Source organism: Hippocampus guttulatus, chromosome 8, assembly GCF_054856545.1.
Source record: "Hippocampus guttulatus isolate MCC_2025c chromosome 8, RoL_Hgut_1.0, whole genome shotgun sequence".
NCBI lineage: Eukaryota > Metazoa > Chordata > Actinopteri > Syngnathiformes > Syngnathidae > Hippocampus > Hippocampus guttulatus.
In genome coordinates this window covers 9,985,525-10,005,264 of record NC_141268.1, presented here as the reverse complement: position 1 = coordinate 10,005,264, position 19,740 = coordinate 9,985,525, and the positions used below count along the sequence as shown (strand labels likewise).

At 43.1% G+C, this 19,740-nt stretch overlaps 2 protein-coding genes and 1 long non-coding RNA gene across 5 annotated transcripts in view; 2 read left to right on the top strand and 1 right to left on the bottom strand.

Annotated features, from left to right (window-relative positions):
* Positions 1-11,393, top strand: part of ppp1r16b (protein phosphatase 1, regulatory subunit 16B) — a 64,676-nt gene extending 53,283 nt beyond the window's left edge. For 2 of the 3 annotated variants that reach the window (XM_086117033.1, XM_086117035.1), the window contains exons 4-11: positions 1,705-1,850; positions 1,935-2,038; positions 3,676-3,800; positions 5,434-5,559; positions 5,644-5,719; positions 5,794-5,923; positions 6,910-7,060; positions 8,104-11,393. In XM_086117033.1, coding sequence (XP_085973159.1) covers positions 1,705-1,850; positions 1,935-2,038; positions 3,676-3,800; positions 5,434-5,559; positions 5,644-5,719; positions 5,794-5,923; positions 6,910-7,060; positions 8,104-8,574 — 1,329 coding nt within the window. In that variant the 3' untranslated portion in view covers positions 8,575-11,393. The remainder of the gene's footprint in view (positions 1-1,704; positions 1,851-1,934; positions 2,039-3,675; positions 3,801-5,433; positions 5,560-5,643; positions 5,720-5,793; positions 5,924-6,909; positions 7,061-8,103) is intronic. The other variant, XM_086117036.1, reaches the window with a different exon arrangement.
* LOC147201071 (uncharacterized) lies at positions 10,315-14,394 on the bottom strand. Its single transcript, XR_015101554.1, has 2 exons — positions 14,250-14,394; positions 10,315-12,333 (listed from the first exon to the last, which is right to left on the bottom strand). It is a non-coding gene; the product is annotated as an uncharacterized LOC147201071 (long non-coding RNA).
* On the top strand, positions 13,676-19,260 carry mims2 (mitochondrial inner membrane scaffold 2). Its single transcript, XM_086117037.1, has 3 exons — positions 13,676-14,196; positions 15,658-15,857; positions 18,409-19,260. The coding sequence occupies exons 1-3, from the start codon at positions 13,885-13,887 to the stop codon at positions 18,623-18,625; spliced, it is 729 nt and encodes a 242-aa protein (XP_085973163.1). The 5' UTR covers positions 13,676-13,884; the 3' UTR covers positions 18,626-19,260.
* Positions 19,261-19,740: the final 480 nt, after the last annotated feature.

The window sequence follows — 19,740 nt, the reverse complement described above, 5'->3', positions numbered from 1 at the left end:
CCAAAATTGGATGGAAGTCTCTCTGAATGTTCTGAACTTCGGTTTCGATGCCAAATGCGGCGTGCTTTTGTATATTCCTGATCGGGATGAATTGTGTATGGGGGCGGGGGGGGCATTGGGGACCGCTGGTTGACATGATGCGACCTAGCATGCCATGGACCTTTTGGATCATTACTCTCTGGTATGCATAATTGACTCTATATTGGGTGTTTGTGAGTTTGCACGTCACAACATGCTTGATGGTGTCAATGGAAAAACCCTGAGAGGAAAAACTGGTCCTCTCTCTTTTTGGTGGCTCCCTAAAACAAACGTGATAAACGGGCATCTGTTTCCGGGAGCAACACTTAACTTTGATGGCATATCTGCTTGAATATACCATCAATGTAGTGTAGCGTTACCGGCGTCATGGGAGCTTGATGGACAGATGTTGCGCAATTAAAAACGTTCATCAATCTGCAAAAAGCTCACTGCTGCAAGAGATGGTTTACATGAGTGAGGCGTTGCTCATTTGAGTTGCGCCAAATATGAATTTAGCTCCGTTGGAGACGACTCCTGCTCCATTTTTCAGTGAGAACACGCATTCCAGAGTTGTCATCACAGCCACACTTAAAAAGACAAAAAGTCACTCGAGCATTGGCTTGATGTGTGCTCAATGATGGCTTTTAAAGTGTTGGCTGCACTGACTGACTGTTTCCACCTTTGATGGCGTCTCGGCTTTCCATCCACACATCAACCCTGTGACTTGTCCATCAATTGTCTTTTGTTCATTCACCATCAATCCATCCATAGTGCTTTGTTCGATCCATCCAGTCAATAATTCCCCCCTCCCATCTATCCATCCATCCAATCCAATTCACTCATTGTTCCATCATCATCAATCATTCCACCTGTCAATCACTCCATCAACCTGTTGTTTTCTCCCTACGTCCACATTCTATCCATCATTCTCTCAACCATCTTACAGTCCATCCGTCACCAATTGCTCCTCTCACTGTTGCCGTCATCCATCGCCACAGTCAACCATTCTTTGCGTCCACCCAAACCAAGCACCCATTCCTCCATCCATCATCCATCCCACATTTCTATCCACCCATCCATCAATCCATTATTCGAGCCTCCCATCCATTGTTCCATTCAACAATCCATCCATCCATTGCTCATCGTTCTGTTGACCCTCCTATCGACACGTCCACCGCTCCAACCATCTACACACCTGTCCATCATTCCATCCAACATAGCCGCGCGTTCCTCCATCATTCCATTCACCCACCGAGCTATCGACCCACCCATCCATCCATTGCTGCAACCATCATTCATTCACTGCATCCGTAGTTCAATGAACCCATCCTTCCATTGTTAGTTTGTCACGTATATGTGGATTTATATCAAGAGATGATTTTTCCCTCTTGGAAAATGGAGGAACAGTTTGGGGGGAGGCCCATTCCTCTCTGTTGATCCTTGCCTGATAACGGTTACTCGTACTGGTACGAACATAGGAACAACCAATGCATCCATCCAGAGCGCAGATAAACATACAGCAACTCAGCAGTGACTGCACAACAGGAAGTAACCTTGAGAAAAAACAGATGAGGACAGACGGGCGGTCTGCCTCAGCTCAATGTAAACTCGTCACCTAGATCGAATGTCGTCATTTTAAAAGGCAATTTTTTTTTTTAACCCCACTTGTGCCTCTTGTCCGCACAGTGCTGCATAGACAACTACGAGGAGATGGTAAAGATCCTACTGGACCGTGGAGCCGGCGTCAACGCTCAGGATAATGAGCTGTGGACACCGCTTCATGCTGCCGCGACCTGTGGACATGCGGGCCTCGTCAAGATACTCATTGCACAGTGAGATGACATGAACAATGCCCACAGCTCGACATGGTGTCACGGTTCTTCATGAATGATTTGGACGGCCATTTTCTCCCACAGTGGTGCCGATCTGCTGGCGGTCAACTCTGATGGGAACATGCCGTACGACCTTTGTGAAGACGACCCAACACTGGACATCATTGAGACGGCCATGGCCAACAGAGGTGCACTATCTCCCTTTAAAAAAAAAAAAAAAAAAAAACTGATTAGAAAATGCATGCATGAATGGAGAATTTTGGTTGGCAGGAATAACAAACACATTTTAGAGCTAAGTAACCTAGCCACGTCCTCTCTCGCCTACTCAACTGGCTGATGTTGAAAATCCCTCAGGTGAGCAAGAAAGGTTTTTAGTCTCCAAGCTCTGTCAAAGGAAAACTACTATGGGATTAGTTGAACATGTGACACCAAATACCGTACTGAGGAACACAAAGGAGCTTCTCAGTCGGACTCTTTTGTGGCATGCAGATAGCGCGGCAGCAGGTGAGAACAATGACAATAAGAGCATCAAACAGAGGAGCGCGGCAATGCTAATGTGTTGCCAAAAGTGGCAAGACCTCCAGAGACGACGCACCGACAGGGAGACTGGCTCCCCTCCGTCTTAATTTAAAAAAAAAAAAAAACACTGCAGTTGATAGAAGACACTTAATCTGAGGACATCAGTTCATTGCAGTGGTACGAAAATGAGTCACATAGTATTAGATTAACCCAATTCAGCACCCGCATATAGGAAATGAGAGGATTTGACAATCATTTAGGACATGGAATTTATTAAACTGATGTTGTTGCCTTTGTCCTGATTAAACAAGGACCAGCATACATCTCGAGAATGTAGTATAATCATCAAATCAGTTGAAATAAATCATTTACCACTATCAAGTCTCCATTTTAATGAGATTAAGGTAAAAGTGACTCTAAAGCAAGGCGTTTATCACGTAAAGAGAGAAAAAAATGAGGAGGCTTTAGAACAGTGTTAGCTTGCTGCTGTTAGGCAACCGTGGTCACTTCATGCCTAACTGGGGTAAGAAATACAAAATTCCTGCAAAAAATACATTTGGAGAAAAAAACTTGAAGCAATTTTTTGGACCTAGTATTTTAAGTTTTGTCTTTCATATTGGATTGCTGCGCTATTGAAATCATTATATTTACAAAAGCACAATCAGTGTCGGCAATTTATAATGACACTATAACAAGACGTTGTTTTGATCGTCATTGACTTTTTGTGTTGGCAAAGGGGGAGAAAATAGATGAATTCAAATCATAAATTGGATTTTTGTGAAATCTCAGATTTTATTTTAAAACCACCTGCAATAATGGTCTTTCCTCATTCATTCATGCTGATTTCGAATTTATTATCAAGGAGAATCTTTATTCGTGGACCACCCTGGTTGCGCCACAACTGCTGTTGCCTTATCTCCCCATCTTATTTTTCAATTTCCCAGAATTCCACTGTACATCATCCAGATGTGGAAGATGTGACAGCTCGCCACTTTTGGTGAATTGTGTGGATATTGATCAATTTGTTATGATGAGGGATTCTTAAGAAGGGAAGCGCTGTCGCGTGACCGTCTCCATTTTAAGTTGTTGCTGTCAAGACGTTGGATTGGAATTCAATTTGGTTAAAAGTGGAGTCGGCCCAATATTCCTTATTTCTCACAGACCTTTTGTCAAAACCTTGACGACATCAAGTGCGAAAAGGCTCTTGTCAAACCGCTAACACGCCGCGCTTATAGACGAAAGCTTTGAAGACAAAGTCAATAGTAGGGCAATTAGCGGTGTTTGTCCGTGCGTGTTCGATTGGCAGGCATCACCCAGGAGATGATCAATGAGACCCGGGCGTCCACAGAGAGGAGGATGCTGGGAGATATCCAGGAACTGGTGAGGCTTGGCGACGAAGTCAATCATCAGGACTCGCAGGGAGCCACACTGGTACGTTTTAAGAAAGGTGTAAGGTGCTACCTTGAATTAACAGTTTAATCATCTCCGTGACCAAGCTTGCATCTTGATTTACTCCTCTATCCAAGGCTGAATGATTTTGAAAAAGAATCTAATTCTGGTGTTTTTCTCATCATGGTTGTGATTAAATATGTGATTTTTGCCAACGCGCTCTATTGTTTAACAAACAAGCAACAAATTACCGTAGAGTCGCACCGAAAAACATTCAATTTTCTCGAAAGCCGACAGTGCGCCTTATAATCCGATGCACCATATATATGGATCAATATTCAGATTTCTTGGATGTAGTATTTTAAATATTCTGTAAAGCGCTTTGTTCCAACTGCAGCCTTTGTGAAAGATATATATATATATATATATATATATATATGATGATTGTATTGTATTCCGTTTAGCGTAGCTCCATCTAGTGGATGCATAACAACCTCAGCCACTATTGTAGCTATGCGCCTTATAATACAGTACTGTGGACCCTACATATGAAAACAGTTTTAAAATTGGCCATTCATTGAAGGTGCACCTTATACTCCGAAGTCCCTTTTAGTGTGGAAAATACGGTCATCTGTATTACAATAAACAATATCAGATTCATCATACACAAATGTTTTCGTTTTGTAGGTTAGGCTGAAACTAAAAGAAAGGTAAATGAACCATGAATTCATATGAATGATTGTTTATCTACATCAGTTAGCTGTTCCTTTGACTTGGCAGTCTTTTTAGTGTTCACTACATCATCTTCACAAAAATCTACCCCAAAAAATGTGACAAAAAGTCAGTAAGTCATGAGTCCGATTACTGGTAGAACAATGCAGACAAATCTGTAGCTTCAACATTTCATGTTTCATGAAACAATAATATGTCAACAAACTTCTGAAGCACTCAACTTACCTCAAAAATATATAAATCAATCAATCGACACATGCAGCAGTTTGGCACCCGCAAATTCACATATTCTTTTTTTTTTCCCCCCCCAATATTTTTTTTTGTTGGTGAGGCGTATGTTTTTTTCCCCCTCCCATTATTCACATGTTTGCTGTGGAAAAAATCATATTGAATGTTTATGTACAGTTTTTTTTAAAAGAATGAAATCACGTTACAAATGCTTTGGACACTTTTTAGTTCTTTTGTAGTGTACGTCTGGTGAAGAGAGGATGTCAGGTCAGGTCACCCTATTTATGTATCAGCTTTAGAAACCTCCATGAGATGGTTGTAGTCCTCCTTGTTAATCTGAAAGATTTATCCCTCCTGCATTGTGCATCCTTTGCTTAATCTTTATCCAGCGCAATGAAACAAAACACATCGTGCCAGAATCTTTTGGCGACAGCCCAGAAAAGAGTGCATGCGGAAATTGTTGGAAGTTATGTCAGGCTAATCTTTTGTTTTCAAGAGAAATGCTTTTTTTTGTGTCACTGGAAGATTTCCCTTCCTGAGTAGTCTGTCTGATCTACAGAGAGAGAGAGAGACAATAAAGTTAGGGGGGGTCGGACGAGGTAAAACGGAATTCAGCAAATGAAAACAAATGCAACTTGAACAAAAGGGGACGTATGGAAATGTTCTGCTTTAAGGCAGGGTCATTGAATAGTTATTATCCTTTTGCTCTTTGCAGCTGCACATCGCGGCGGCTAACGGCTACATGCAGGCCTCCGAACTGCTGCTGGAGGGCGGCGCTCGCATGGACTTGCGAGACTCGGACGGATGGCAGCCGCTCCACGCAGCCGCATGCTGGGGTCAGGTGAGACAAGACGCCGGCGGAAAAGCCGACTGGCTCAGAGAGTCTCCTTACTGTCGACGTGAAACACCGCTTTTGCTCTTTCAGATGCACGTGGCTGAGCTGCTGGTGTCTCACGGAGCTAGTCTCAATGCCAAAACCGTTCTCGACGAGACCCCCATCGGTATACTCGCACCTCGCCAAAAAATGCGTCGCTATCGTATCGTGCTAACATTTTCCTCCATCCTCCATTTTCAGACTTGTGTGAGGATGAGGAGTTCAGAGCCATTCTGCTGGACCTGAAGCACAAGCATGACATCATCATGAAGTCGCAGCTCAAACACAAGACCTCGCTGTGCCGACGGACGTCCAGCGCTGGCAGTCGTGGGTGAGTGCTGACACCTGCTGGCCGCTGCTGTTACTACTACTACGACATATTTCACCTTTGTAAAAGGTATGCAATTTTCAACATGTAGAAGTCGCTAAACATGGTTATCCCTCGGGTGGAAATAAATGCCTATGCGTTTTTTTCAACAGCTTTTTTCCCCAGCTGACTTTCGATGAGGGAAACATCTTTCACCACAAGTACACCCGATGCTGGTCACCAGCGAATGACTTGTCATCAGCTGGTCGCTGGGCACATGTAGACAAACATTCACAACAGTTGATTATTTTCTTGTAATGTCCATCAGTTAATCACCAGGAACATCCATACCATGGATAGAATCCTGCACAGCTTCTCCCCATTCGGGACACGGGTGTCATTGAGCCTTTCCCAGCCAACTTTTGGCAAGATAAGCGGGGTCTACCCTGGACTGTCACCGGTCAATCTTAGGGCAAATATAGACAATCATTCACACATTCATATCCAAATCTATGGACAAGTTCGAGCAGGGATGCGTAATCGGTAACCCACGGGCTGCTCACGCTCTGCATGGCCCCTTGGGACAAACATATGCTTCCAGTATAACCTTGTTCATATTTAAGGTGACATTTATGTTACACATCTGATTCAGAAGTATGTTTTCCTATGTACACCCACGAGTAACCCTGAGTAGTCATGCTGATGAAAACTCCCGCCATCATTTCAGTTTCCTGATTTTGAATTACAGGGCACATATAGAAAAAAAAACAAACGAGTGGGTATTTGCTCTCACATTCCCAGCTATTGACAAATTCAGTGTCTCCCATTAACCTAACTCGCATATTTCTGTGATGTTTGAGGAAGCCACAGCACGCCGCCACAATGCCGCTCGGGGTAAAAACATGGCAAACGCCGTATCTCCTGTTCATTGTGCAAATTCCTGGTGTCTGCGTACAAATAAACTGGCCATGCGTCATTACTCGCTCTCACCAAGGTTTCCTCATTTGCAGGAAGGTGGTGAGGCGAGCCAGTTTGTCCGACAGACACAACCTTTGCCGCAAGGAGTATGAGACGGAGGCCATCGTGTGGAGGGGAGGCAGGGAGGAGGAAAATGAGGATAAAGAGAAAGATCCCGACCAGGAGGTCATCCAGGTGCTGCATGTGAGTCATCTCATAATTAGCATCTGTCAAAAAGAATCTTTCTGATTGGCAACAGAGCCAGATGTCTTATCTCCAGTCTAAGGAGGACAATACACAAGATGGTGGGGGGGCTTGTCACAGTCTATTATAAGCGGCAAGGAGGACGTTAATGAGCTGCACATTCGATTTTCTGCAGCTTCTAATGTTCTCTCGCTCTCTCAATGTGCCGATTGTAATCTCGTTCAGGTAACCTCAGTTCAGCCACAGTGCTTTTGGCCTTGTTGGACAAACACAAGCCCCTCTGCTTACAAACAATAATAATGTTGTTTAGGGCTTCACCGCAATTCACATGAGGACTGTGTGATCCATATCGTATCGAAATCAAGATATCAACATTCAAGATATTGATACGGGAATGAGGATGAGACGTGACCTTGCCATGCTTGTGTTGCGTGTGAATCTCAGTTCAACCAACCACATTTCTCCTTACGAGTTTGGAGTTGATCAACAGCTAAAACCAGCAGATGACAATCATCTTGTGAAGGGCGAGATGGAGGAGTGTTGCCATTCCCGGTTTGACTGCTTTCCACGCAGTCAAGGTTTCAATAATCGCTAAAACAGTCCGTCACCGGTAATGAGCTTTTATTTTTTTGAGGGGTCTTTTAAGCAATGTGATTGGCTATTTGCAGAGATGAAGATTGTGGTAAACTAAACAAGCCACTTCTTTGAAGTTAATGATGAGAGGCCGGACATTTTTTTCCCCCTCATTGTCGGCCGAGCAGAGAGGGGAGTGGTGAGCAGTTACACACAACCCCCACACAGGAGGAAGGGCGACGAGAGAGATTTTGCCACTGTACTAGCTCCAGCGTGGACACCTTTACACTACGGTGAATAATCTGCATTGTCCTAAAAAAAAACAAAAAGAAAACATGGTGCCAGCGGATACTAGTCTGTCCCCAAGGACAACATGAAAGATAAAGGATGAGAATTCATGTTGCGAAACCATACTGGCTTCAGAGACTGAATTTTCAATGTATTTGATTTACACTCTGCTCAATGTCCAGGTAAAGCCCGTGGAAGCAACCGATCCATCTGACCAGACCAAGCTGCCTACCATCCTCAAAGATGGCAGCAGTAAGCACAATGGCCTCATCTCTACAACCACAAGCACACCCCCCCAGCCACCTTCCAATGGCATGGCAGCGGTGGACAAAAGCACGCCCGCTAACAGCCCGTGCGGCCAGGACGAAACTTTACCTCGCGAGAGAGCTCAGACTCTGTCGGAGCTGAAGAAGCAGCGGGCGGCGGCCAAGCTGTTGAACCACCCCCTGTTCAATGGTCACCTGGGTAACGGTTCCATGGACTCTTTCAACGATGCCAAATCCATGTCGGATGACCCCCGCATGCCATTGGTGTCGTCCAACGGCAGCGCGGTGTTCTATACGCCGGCCAGCGGCGACCCGCCACTCCTCAGACTAAGGCAGCCTGCCGACGAAGAGCAGCCCAAGTCGCGGACCTGCTGCTGCGTGTCATAGCGCCATCGTAATGCAAGATCGAGTAACTGCAAGTGTTTGCACAGAGGAGCCCGCGGAAAGTAAAGAAATTGTCCCTCAAAAATGTGGACGTTCCCCATGAAGGGAGGCTGCAGGTGTAGCAGGCTAACAAACTGAGCCTTTTGACACGTGGAAGAAACACAAAGTTGGACAGCTGAAGATAATTCAAGGTAGAAGTGGCGCCTCCAAAGTCGATCTGAAAGACACTGGTTGACGTCCAAGATGTTCACATTTCAAACCATTTTTTTTTTCCTTAAGCAGACCTCCCGTGTTTTTTTGGGCATTGCTTCTCCTGACGTTTTTGTGGGTCTACTCATGACAGATGCGGTGAATGTTGTTGCCTTGTGAAAACTGGCTTCAAGGGGCTGAATCTTTTATTTATATAATTCATGAAGATTGGGAGCTAGTGGGCAAAAATACACCACCATGTTCCGCCCAGATGCAATGATGGGAAATCGCTATTTTGTGTTACGTACGTGTCAAGAAGAATTCAAATTTGGCAGCAATCTGAAGAAAATCTCTCAGACACATTTGTGTTTGAAGGACCCAGAGAAAAAGACTAAACAAAAATAAGCAGAACCTCCAAAGTCACACAAAGTCGATCTGTTCCGGCACAGTGGTTGACTTCCGTCTATTGTATCTTAGAATCTATTTTGGCTTGTCAGAGAGACTTCTGTCACATGACTGTTTCACGAATCCAACGTAGCGAGTCACATTTGACTCCATTTCACCAATCAAATGGAGCCCGTTACCGGCAGTTTCATGACCGTACACGGAAGCAACGTTTTCAAAGTGACTTGTTCATGTGAAACATGACAGAAATCTCCAGCTCACCCAGGGCCTAGGTGAGGCCTTACATAAAATGAATGGATGGACTCCGAAAAAGAGCAGCTGTACAATGTGCTGTCATCGGCGTCTGCCTGACGGTGGCATTTCAAATTACAAGAGCTCCCCTTTGGAACTTGACAAATACAAAAGAGGTTGTCTTGGTCTCCGTTTGCAAAATTCTCTGTGCCTGTGGAATAAAACCAGCAGGTCAAACAACGGGATGCGAACGCAAAATGCAGTTTGTCCCACCCAATCTAACCCGCCATCCTGTGAAGCCACACCCTTTCCTGTCAGCAACGTTACCAGCCGCCACCTCCCAAAAAGCCAAAGAAATAAAACACACTGGTTGGAGTTGGTCCTTGAGATGCTCACTAAAATGAAGCCTCAGATTAGAAAACTTGTACATTGGCGCATTCATTAGCCAATGCACCACTATCTATTTGGCCAAGAAAATTCACTTTGAATTCCAAACTGTACCACTATTTTTTGGGGGTTGTGTTTGACTTTGGAGGTTGCACTGTACATGAGTGAACTTTTAGATAGGTCACCCAAGTCTTTTTTTTTTTTACATGAAGGAAAAGTCATGGTGTCGGACATTTTTCATGGATTTCAACATATCAGAAGAAGCAAAACTAGTGCTTTGAATGGCGTAAAGGGAAGGAATGCCATACGTGTTATTTTGTACTTTGACAAGCCACCGTCCGTTTGTATACCGTATATCTGCCCCCAAATTATATTTGTAATGATCTGCTTTGAGGTAACTTGAGAGTGAAAACGGTTAACTGTACATTTCTTTATTTATGACATGATTTATGTGTTCCTACATTGAAGTGTATTTATTGTTGTGGATGGTGTGTGGAGTGCGAGTTACGATAAAGAGAAGAGTCAGCAAAGCACCTTTTTTCTTCATACGAAAGCGACAGCTTTAATCATCAAATGATCCCTACAAATACTACAAAATTGCTACATCAGAGTCAGAATTTCATTTCTCGCACATGGATATCGTATGCGTCCCGTCAGTATAAACAGAGTCAAATAGGAAATGTGTCACCTAAACATTGAAATAAAAGACAGTCAACAAGATCAGATACTGTACAGAACCGGGCATTTGGCTCTGCAGTGTAAATTCCGCCTAGATGACGTATGAAATACTTGTCGGATAGCCACGATTGCTTTCGACACACACAGGATGGCAGAAGGGAGTGTCGGGAGTTTGGCTTGACACCCTTGCTGTGACATTGTGGAATTTGGCCGATCCAATGTCCTTCTTACTCAACCGACTTTGTTTCAATTAGCGATGGCCATGTGAGTAAATTTGCTTGATTGACAGGTTAACGAATGACCACATTATCGTTACTGTACAGTGTTTGTCACGTATCAAAAACAGTACCATACATGTTTGCCTCATCTCCACACCAGTGCCAAAGAGTCTTCCTTTCAAAAAAGGATATCTACTTTAGGTGTAATCTGTTCCTTTAAATCCACATTTCCCCCACGCTCCCTTGTACAGTGTCAATGAGTTGTACAGATTCATTTGTAAATACTAATTTAGTCTATTCCCACGAACTGCATTTGTCTTTGTGGTTATCGGTGTCTTAATGGAAAATAACGTAAGAAAATACACTTAACAATCCACTTGGGTAATCCTGCTTTATGTGCATCATCTGCCTGCCAAGTATACTCAGGTGTCAGTGTTTAAATGTATTCCACCACTGCGTACATTCTTTTTTTTTTTTTTGGTCCTGAAATGTCTGTTTTGATTTTATTACATGCCAACTAAGCGTCAAGCTGCTGCGGTGGAGTAAGTTGTCCAATTCCTTCAAAAAATACACAGTAGTTATATGCGTGATTATCAACAAGTGTCCAAAAATGGACAAAAGAATACAAATGAAAAACTACTGATGATGTTGTAAAAACTAGACCATACTGAGGGTTGCATTCACATATTTTGAATAAATTGTATATTTTGAGAATTGCTCACGGTCTCGTCTGACTGGATGTACTCGATCTCTTCAAGTGTTTGAAAAATTTCACATACAGTAGACGATGACAACAATCCGCTGTTTTTTGGCAAGGGAATTGAAGACTTCAGACAAATTTTGATTGACTTGAGCCCCCCCCTATATATATATATATACTGTATATATATATATATATGCTAACCACTTGTTCACTATGATGCCATATTCACAACATATCAAGTCAAAATTGTTTGAGTAACTGTGACATTTGACAGCAACTATCAGCGTTTGATCCGGTTGTATCAATGGAGTAGCGTACCGCCTATTTCACCTGATTCTGGCACAGTGGCTTATGCCCTAAATCCAACATTTTCTGGCCTTTGGTCAGGTTGCCATAGGTACACTCGTCTCACGTTATAGCGAGCACAAAATGTCTCCTCCGTGAGAAAAGACTTTCTCGGGAAGATGTAAAGCAAACTAGAAGGACAAACTCAGTCACTGCTCAAATAAGGACATCAGGTTGGACATAACTAAGTGATGTTTGCGGAGTCAATGTTGACAAATTCCTTCTGGAACGCGTGCCAGGCAAAGTTGAGGTTAATAGGCACGGAAACAAAAGCAAGTGCAAACACACGACGCGGAGCACACCCTCTGCATGGCGTGACCTTGCTGCTGTAGTGCAAGGCCAGCTGGCCGCAGTCCCGGGCCTTCGGAGGGCCTCATCCTACGCCTCGCTGAAGGCCAACATGGATAAGCGTCAGTGGGAGAGCAAAGCCAAGTTGACGGCAAAGCGTTTCGTGCAAGGAGTTGTTTGCAGTCCTGACCACCGAATGGATGACTGGATGAGAAGAAGAAGGCTCTCACAAATCCAAATTACATATGAATGGCATTCCTATCGGGTGACCTGAGGGAGGTGGGTGGGGGACTTTCAGTGTCGCTATTGAACATCTTGCTGGAATAAAAAAGTAAGAAGTGTCAAGTCAACAGTATTTATAGAGCACTTTCAAACAGCAAGTGTGGCCAAATGGAGGAGAATGTGTTTCTGGGCAACAGTTTCACTCTTTTTAAGATGTCCCAGTTGTTTCGGCGCCTTGGTGATCATCTCTCATCATCAGATATACAAAGTCAATGCACAGTGGGGCATTTCTTTAGGAGGTCTGCTTCATGGTTGGATGATCTGGATTTGAGGGTTCGGGAAGTTGTTTGGAGGTGCATGTCACATATTCCAAAAACATCCACGTTATGTTGAAGGGGAATTCAAGTCAAAAATGCTCTTTCCAATATGCTCTACGCACCCCCGCTATAGGCCTACACACCGTATTTTGAATAATATTGTGTTTGTTGAACACGGATTAAGCAGAAAAATTCAGTTTTTAGTCAAATTGATATAGACCAATTTAAATCATGTGTTGGAAGTGGGGCCCACCCTGCCAGTGCTGCTCGATACACGACATGCTGGGCAGGGAAAAGGAAGAGGGTCTAAAACGTAAAAAAGCTTGATGTTGCTTCATGTCAGAAAAGTATGACCAATCGTTAATGTGTACCGCCACCCATGCCCACATTCATCTCTTTAAATATCAAAACAATCACACCAATATTTGAGATTTTAGGTAGGCGGTGTTGTGCACATAAACTTTTGTGGTGATTGGTCATGGTTTTCTGACATTAAGCCATGTTAAGCTTTTTTTTTTTACACGCACGTTAAGTGTTTTAGACCATCACGTAAAGGAAGCATCCATCTCGTGTAGGTCGCAAATTAATAAATGTCGATAAACACTGCAGGTGGCAGCTGCAACATCTTCACAAAACACTGCAATTTAATAAGTTTATTCCCCCGCTCCAGCTTTACTAGCCAGTCCGTTTCTGATACTTGCACGTGTTCCATCCAGTAAAAGGGATCTGGCGACGCCTCTGTTCAACACCCCATCCTAGCATGAACTTGGACCTCTGGTTCTTGCTCTCTTTCTACCAACGTTCAAACGTATAACTCCCATGAGTGCAGTTAAACATGCCACAAAGTGCACTTGTTGATTTGTCACTTCAGGGTTAAAGCCTTTGAAATTATACCTACAAGCTGGAGTACAGGTAAGCTTACACTTTGGTACTATCACACGTTTCAATGACCGCTCGTTCATTTGGGAGCTTTTGTTTTACTTTCTCGCGCATGAGGTCTGCAACTCGCTTTTTCCAGTTAATGGAGTTGTACATGTACCTCCTTTGATGAGAAATGCAGCAGCGCCCCCTAGAGGCCTTTCCTAACCACGCATGTTACATACGTCTCACAGCACGCTTTGTTCTTTTGACGGGAGCCTCCTCCAGGACAGTCTGCGGTTGCGCGCCCTGCCTGTCAGCAAGATCAACTGCTGGTGGGGGCAGCCAGTTATGACAAGGAGGTGGGGGGACAACAGTCAACATGTTTGGACCTTCGCTACGCGTTATCTAGTACTAATAACGTCAACATTTTGGACTCCACTAAACTCGTTTTGAGTGCGGCACGACGGCCATGTTTCTGAGTCGTGCGGCGAGGACGACGGCGCGTGTGCTCCGCCACTCACACTCCAGCCCGTTGACGTTAACGAGGGGCTTTCACCGAGACCGGATCTGTTGCGTGGGTTCGACACTCGCACACTTCGGGGGACGACGACCCGAACCGTACCACCACGACGGTTTTCTCATCCCGAACTGGGGTCATTTGAAGCGCCGCGGCGGCCTGGCGGAGCCAGTGCTTTCGTTTTCAATTGGTGACCGCGGGCTCTCTACCGTAGTGGCCGTCCCAAAGAAGACCACCGGCATGGACGACACGGACAACGCGGAGGTAAAATGGTGCACCCGAGAAAGGGAAAGTACAGTGGTAAGAGAGTACTGTACCTTCGCCCTACGTCATTGAAACGTCTCCAGGCCGCACATGCGCAATGGTCATCAACTGGCAGGTGTCCACACGTCGCACCTGCCAATTTATTCCACGATGTTTGCGACGACTATGACGTAACATGGAGTACCGATTGTTTCAAGAGTTCCGTTTCCTTTTTTCCCCCGTTTTATAGTTATATCCTAGGTACTACTTAAAAAAGGCAGTTACAAAATACTAGATGTTTTGAATGAGCAGCGTGAACCCGTGTTTTTGGGTCTAACCCCAACGCAAACGTTTTATTTGCGAATTAACCCTGCAAAACATGTTTAGAATTGCCAATATGAATAGTCTAAATCCTAAATTAGATAGCTAAAGAAAATAGGATGCTCCATTTAACAATAATTAAAAAAAAAAAAGGTATTCAATGGAAAGGGCTTGGAAAAGAGTTTTAAGTGATATTAAAATTGCTGAGCTATCTGGAGTGTTGAGGAAAGGACATTTTTGTTGCTTTTTTTAACACGTCATGTAATTGGCACCTTTTTATGGTATTTACCCCATTTTATGTTTGTGGCTTTGGTGCACCAAAAGTGTCCATGGGTCAGTGTAACGCACAGCATGTACAAACAACACTTATAGAACAATGAACAAAACAAGACAAAAAGTAAATATTAGGCAACTGACAGGAGGTTGTCGGCCTCAGGGTGGAGGTGTGCGAGTGATTCTGTATGTGTGTCACTCTGACTCAACTTGTGTGTTTGTGAGAAGCTGTTGTCAGTCACAGAGGTCCCACTGTTCTTCCTCCCATACATCCTCTGTGGCTGCCCACTCACATGACCCACCTTGGGCCACTGCCCGCCCCCCCCCTTTAGTTTGAGTCTGGCCTCAGTGGCCTCTCCGAAAAGCAGAAGGCCCGCTGCCTCGCCCACGCTGGCTTTCTCAATCGTGGTTTGTCGACAGGGCCGCCAAGCTCCCCAATGCACACTATACCAGTGGATTTCACACTAAGTTCCACCTAAAAAATACTTAGCTCTCAAAGTAACACCGTCAGGACCAACATTAAAATACAGTAGCATCATCAAAAACGAGGCAGGTGTTATTCCTAAAAAGTACATATTATAACCACTGTATCATTATGAACAGTTTGAACATTACCACCACTAAGACATGGGATCATCCCAAAAAAACAACAACTTAATGATTCTGTTACAATGTATTGCATATAAGCTCAAAGGGGCAGTGTCTAAAAATGTTTGATTTTTCAATGTTCATTTTTAAAACACTATTAATTTCAATAATATGCAATCACAACGTACATTTTTATGGGGAAATAACAACTTTGACATAAACCGGCATCACTAAACGAATTGTGTTTGCATCGTACTTTCTGCTGTACTTTCTCATTGTGTTTCATTTCATCCTGTCCAGGACGAACACAATCGAAAGGAAGCCCCGCAAACTCCTCCACCTGGAGAGAAAGCCCCCGGGGAACCCGAGCCGGAGGAAAATAAGCCAAACAAGACCCAGCAACTCAAAAAGGTCTTCAAGGAATACGGAGCTGTGGGCGTTTCTTTCCACGTGGGAATCTCCCTCATGTCTCTGGGAATGTTCTACATCCTCATTTCTAGGTGACAAAGTAACTTTCTGCCTCTTCTAACATTTTCTCCAAAACGGGCCTTATACCTTTAATTTCTTTGCTGTGTGTGTTTCAATGCACTGCACGTTTGCACTGTGGTTGAGGGTAAAGAAATTTAATCTGTGCTGTATGTTGCCCATAGAGCATATTTAACAATAAAGCAGACTTGACTAAATATACTGATGATGGCATTGATGCGACAAAATAGACATTTTGCAAACAAAGCAGGGGACACCCTGGACTCGTCGCCAATCAAACGCAGTGCCCAAAGACAACTATTCAAACATTTGGAGAATATAGAATAACAAAACATTTGATGGGAATGTAATAGTGAAGTCTAACATTTTTTGCAATCCTCATCATATATATCCATGGTTGTAATATTACCATTTTATGGTTGTTATTAACATCCTTTCTACAAGTTATGCACTACATTTTCCTTTTGGTTTGAAAAGAAAATCCCTCAAAGATTGTAGAACTTTTTCTCAAAGTTTGGCCACAAAATCAAATGTTTTTTCTTCAAAAAAAAAAATCTTGGAAAACAGAACTTTGCTAAAAGCAAAATATTGGTAAAAAAAATCGACATTAAAAAAAACTCAAAACGATAATGTATGTTAAAAGAAAAAAAATCACACAAAAAGAAACTTTTCTCTTTAAAAAATATTTGAATATGTTTTTGGTCTAAATTATACCACTTAAAAAAAGATCCTCCTTTTTATAAAAAAATACAATAAACTACCACCTCTTTAAAGGCAACATGTTTGATTTCATTTGTGATTCTACAAACAGAATATTAATCTGAATATTGTGTCAACACGAGTGAAGGCGTATAGAAAAAAGTCAAGAACCTTTTTGACTTGACTTCCCCTTTCATGACAATTCTTATTTATTGTGTGATGTTTAAAGTTCTTCAAGTTGTCAAAGTTTCATTCCCAAAACATCTTTAAAGTGCTTCTAAAAAAATGTTTTGGGGGTAGTTTACTTGCTGCAAGGATGCACTGAGTTTATTAATGCAGCACATGACAGCACGAAGTATGAAGTTCGGTGGGAAGTGGAAAAATGTCCTCAACCTGTAGTTCTCACACAGGACAGAATATCGTCAAACTATTTTGTTTTGGAACCAAGAGGAAACACAGAGAACCTAAAATATTTCTACATGTTTTAATTGAATAACAAAACAGTCGAGCCTTTCAGCGTGTGTAGACTGACTGACGGCGTGCAAGCAGCTAGCATAGCAAAGAGATTTGCAGGAGATTAGCAGGGAAGCCTGCGGTCTTTCTCACACAGCTGATAATAAGCCTCCCACGGAAAAGGCATTGTCACCCACAACCATGTCGCATTATCACGTTGAACACTTTGCTGCCTTGTACTTGGCTGATTAAAGCTGGCCCATACAGCCAGCTTGATAACAGTTAACAGTCACTCGCCCGTTTCTCGGAGAGATTCCACAAATGATCACAACTGAACTTCTCTGCCTTTAACAACACACTGAAACAGGATATTGCCGCAACTGCACTTTTGATGCAGGATTCAATGCGTCGGCGCCTGATGCTATAAAGAAAACAACTTGATGGACAGCAACATCTGGTTTGTAAATATCCATCCATCCATCCATTTTCCAATTTGCTTATCCTCACAAGGGCGGGGGGGGGGGGGGCTGGAGTCTATCCAATCTGTCTTCGGGCAGTTGGCGGGGTACACCCCGAACCGGTTGCCAGCCAATTTCAGGGCATACATAGACGAACGACCATTCACGCTCAAAATCACACCGAGGGACAATTTGGAGTGCTCCATTAACCTGCCATGCATGTTTTTGGAATGTGGGAGGAAACCGGAGTACCCGGAGAAAACCCACGCAGGCACGGGGAGAACATGCAAACTCCACACAGTAACCGGAATTGAACCCTGCACCTCTGTACTCTGAAGCGAGCGGACGTGCTAAGCAGTCGAATACCGTGACGATAATAATTTAATAATTTGAAAATAATAATAATCATTAATAATTAATCATTTGAAAACACAACTTAAAAAGGAAATCCACTTTTACAACAAATGCAGCATCCTACAATCACGAGATACAGTAGATGCCTATTGACATTTTGTGTGAGGTATGATTACAATTGCTTTCATCGCTACAGAGAAAAAAAAATGACTGTATATGAAAACTTTTCTCGAGGGAAAATTCACTTTTTTCCAACATTTTTATTTTGGGGTGGGGAGAGGGTTTGATGAAGATCAAAAAGTAAAATATAAAATCACCCTTTCCCCTTAACAATACATCTGTTTAAATCACGTGGTTGAAAAATACACATTTTAAAAATGAGATGCATGTCAACATCCGACGTTTGCAATACTGGTCGGCGACATCTGCTTTCAATAGAACAGAAAAAAAATCTCTTAAAAATAAGTTTTGAAAATAATTTCCACATTTTCCGAAAAAAATAACCTGAGTTCCCCTCTTACATAGATGGGTGATGTCTTTGAACATGGTAGTGTTCAAATGCGACAGAACTGTAACCAGCTGTGTGCCTTCATCTCTCTAGCGGTATCGACATGGCGTCCGTGCTAAGCAAGCTGGGCTTCAGCGAGGCCGTCATCCGCTCCAAGATGGCGGCGGGGACCAGCACGTTCGTCCTGGCCTACGCCGTTCACAAACTATTTGCGCCCGTGCGCATCAGCATCACGCTGGTGTCTGTGCCGTTCATCGTGCGGCACTTCCGAAGGACGGGACTCTTCAAGCCGCCCAAGTCTGCGCCCTAATCAGTGTCATGTGAGTGTTGGCTGCCATTGTGCTTTGGGCAATGGGGGAGAACTTGGAACTTTTTTGACTGCTGTGACCCGAGCTTACAGCAACAAGAGTGAAGGAAGAAAAAACATGACAAATGCTATTTGCTATCAGGGAGCTTTTACTTGTGCTTTCTTTGTTTTTTTTCCCCAAATACAAGGAAGTATTTGGGGCTTCCTGTAATGACACAAAACCTTCCCATTCATTTTCTTGACTCTGTTACATCTCCCCCTGCATGCTAGAGACTTTGTATTCAATTTATTCTTGTAAAAAGAAAAAAAGAAGATACTCTCTTTGAGGAAAATACAAGTTTCCTCCTTTTTTTTAAATTATGGGAATTAAATAAATCTTTCTTTTAAATAAACTTAAGCATAAAATCTTAGAGCATTGAGTCTGGATTTCCAGGCTCATAAAATCTACGCCTTTTTAAACTTTCCTGTCTCCTCACGTACTTATTTGAAAAATGACTCCTTATTTCACTCAATAGTCCTTTTTTCTTGACTGATCCTATTTTCTTTCACCCCTGCATGTTATGAATGAGCGTACCGTATTTAAATTTGGTTTGCTTGAATAAAGCTGCACAATAAATCATACATTTTCTGAACAATGACATCATCCACCGTACTGTTCACTTGAAGCCTAATATGGGATCATATCAACGAATGAATGGGGGAACTGTGCATCCAAGCGGCTGAGGAGGCTCACCAGTTGTGATGAGGCCACAAAATTATCTGTGCGGACTGTTTTTGCAGCTTTGAGGTCATTTTAGCTCTCAGCACACTTCACTGTTACACCAGTAAGATGGAATAAAGCCTCTGCACAGGCAAAAAAAAAAAAAAAAAAAAGAAGACTAGAGATGTTTCCAATCCGATCATGTATGGGGTGAAGAAGATCGATTATTATTAATTTCCGAACACTTAAATGTCACAAATCTACAAAATAATCCAAATGTGCTAATATCTTGCCAAACAGAACAGTATTATACTTTTCTATGACGCTTTTTTAAATTTATATATATTTGCACGTCTCCGCTGCGCACAGCTCTCCTTTACACGCAGACAGAGCGGCGGGTTTGTGCTCATCATAGCTT

What these genes read in the sequence shown, in the direction of transcription:
- mims2 (XM_086117037.1), top strand. Translation starts at nt 13,885, where the DNA reads ATGTTTCTGAGTCGTGCGGCGAGGACGACGGCGCGTGTGCTCCGCCAC. An exon ending in ACGACACGGACAACGCGGAG is followed by an intron (nt 14,197 to 15,657) that starts GTAAAATGGTGC and finishes CATCCTGTCCAG; the next exon opens with GACGAACACAATCGAAAGGA. An exon ending in TTCTACATCCTCATTTCTAG is followed by an intron (nt 15,858 to 18,408) that starts GTGACAAAGTAA and finishes TCATCTCTCTAG; the next exon opens with CGGTATCGACATGGCGTCCG.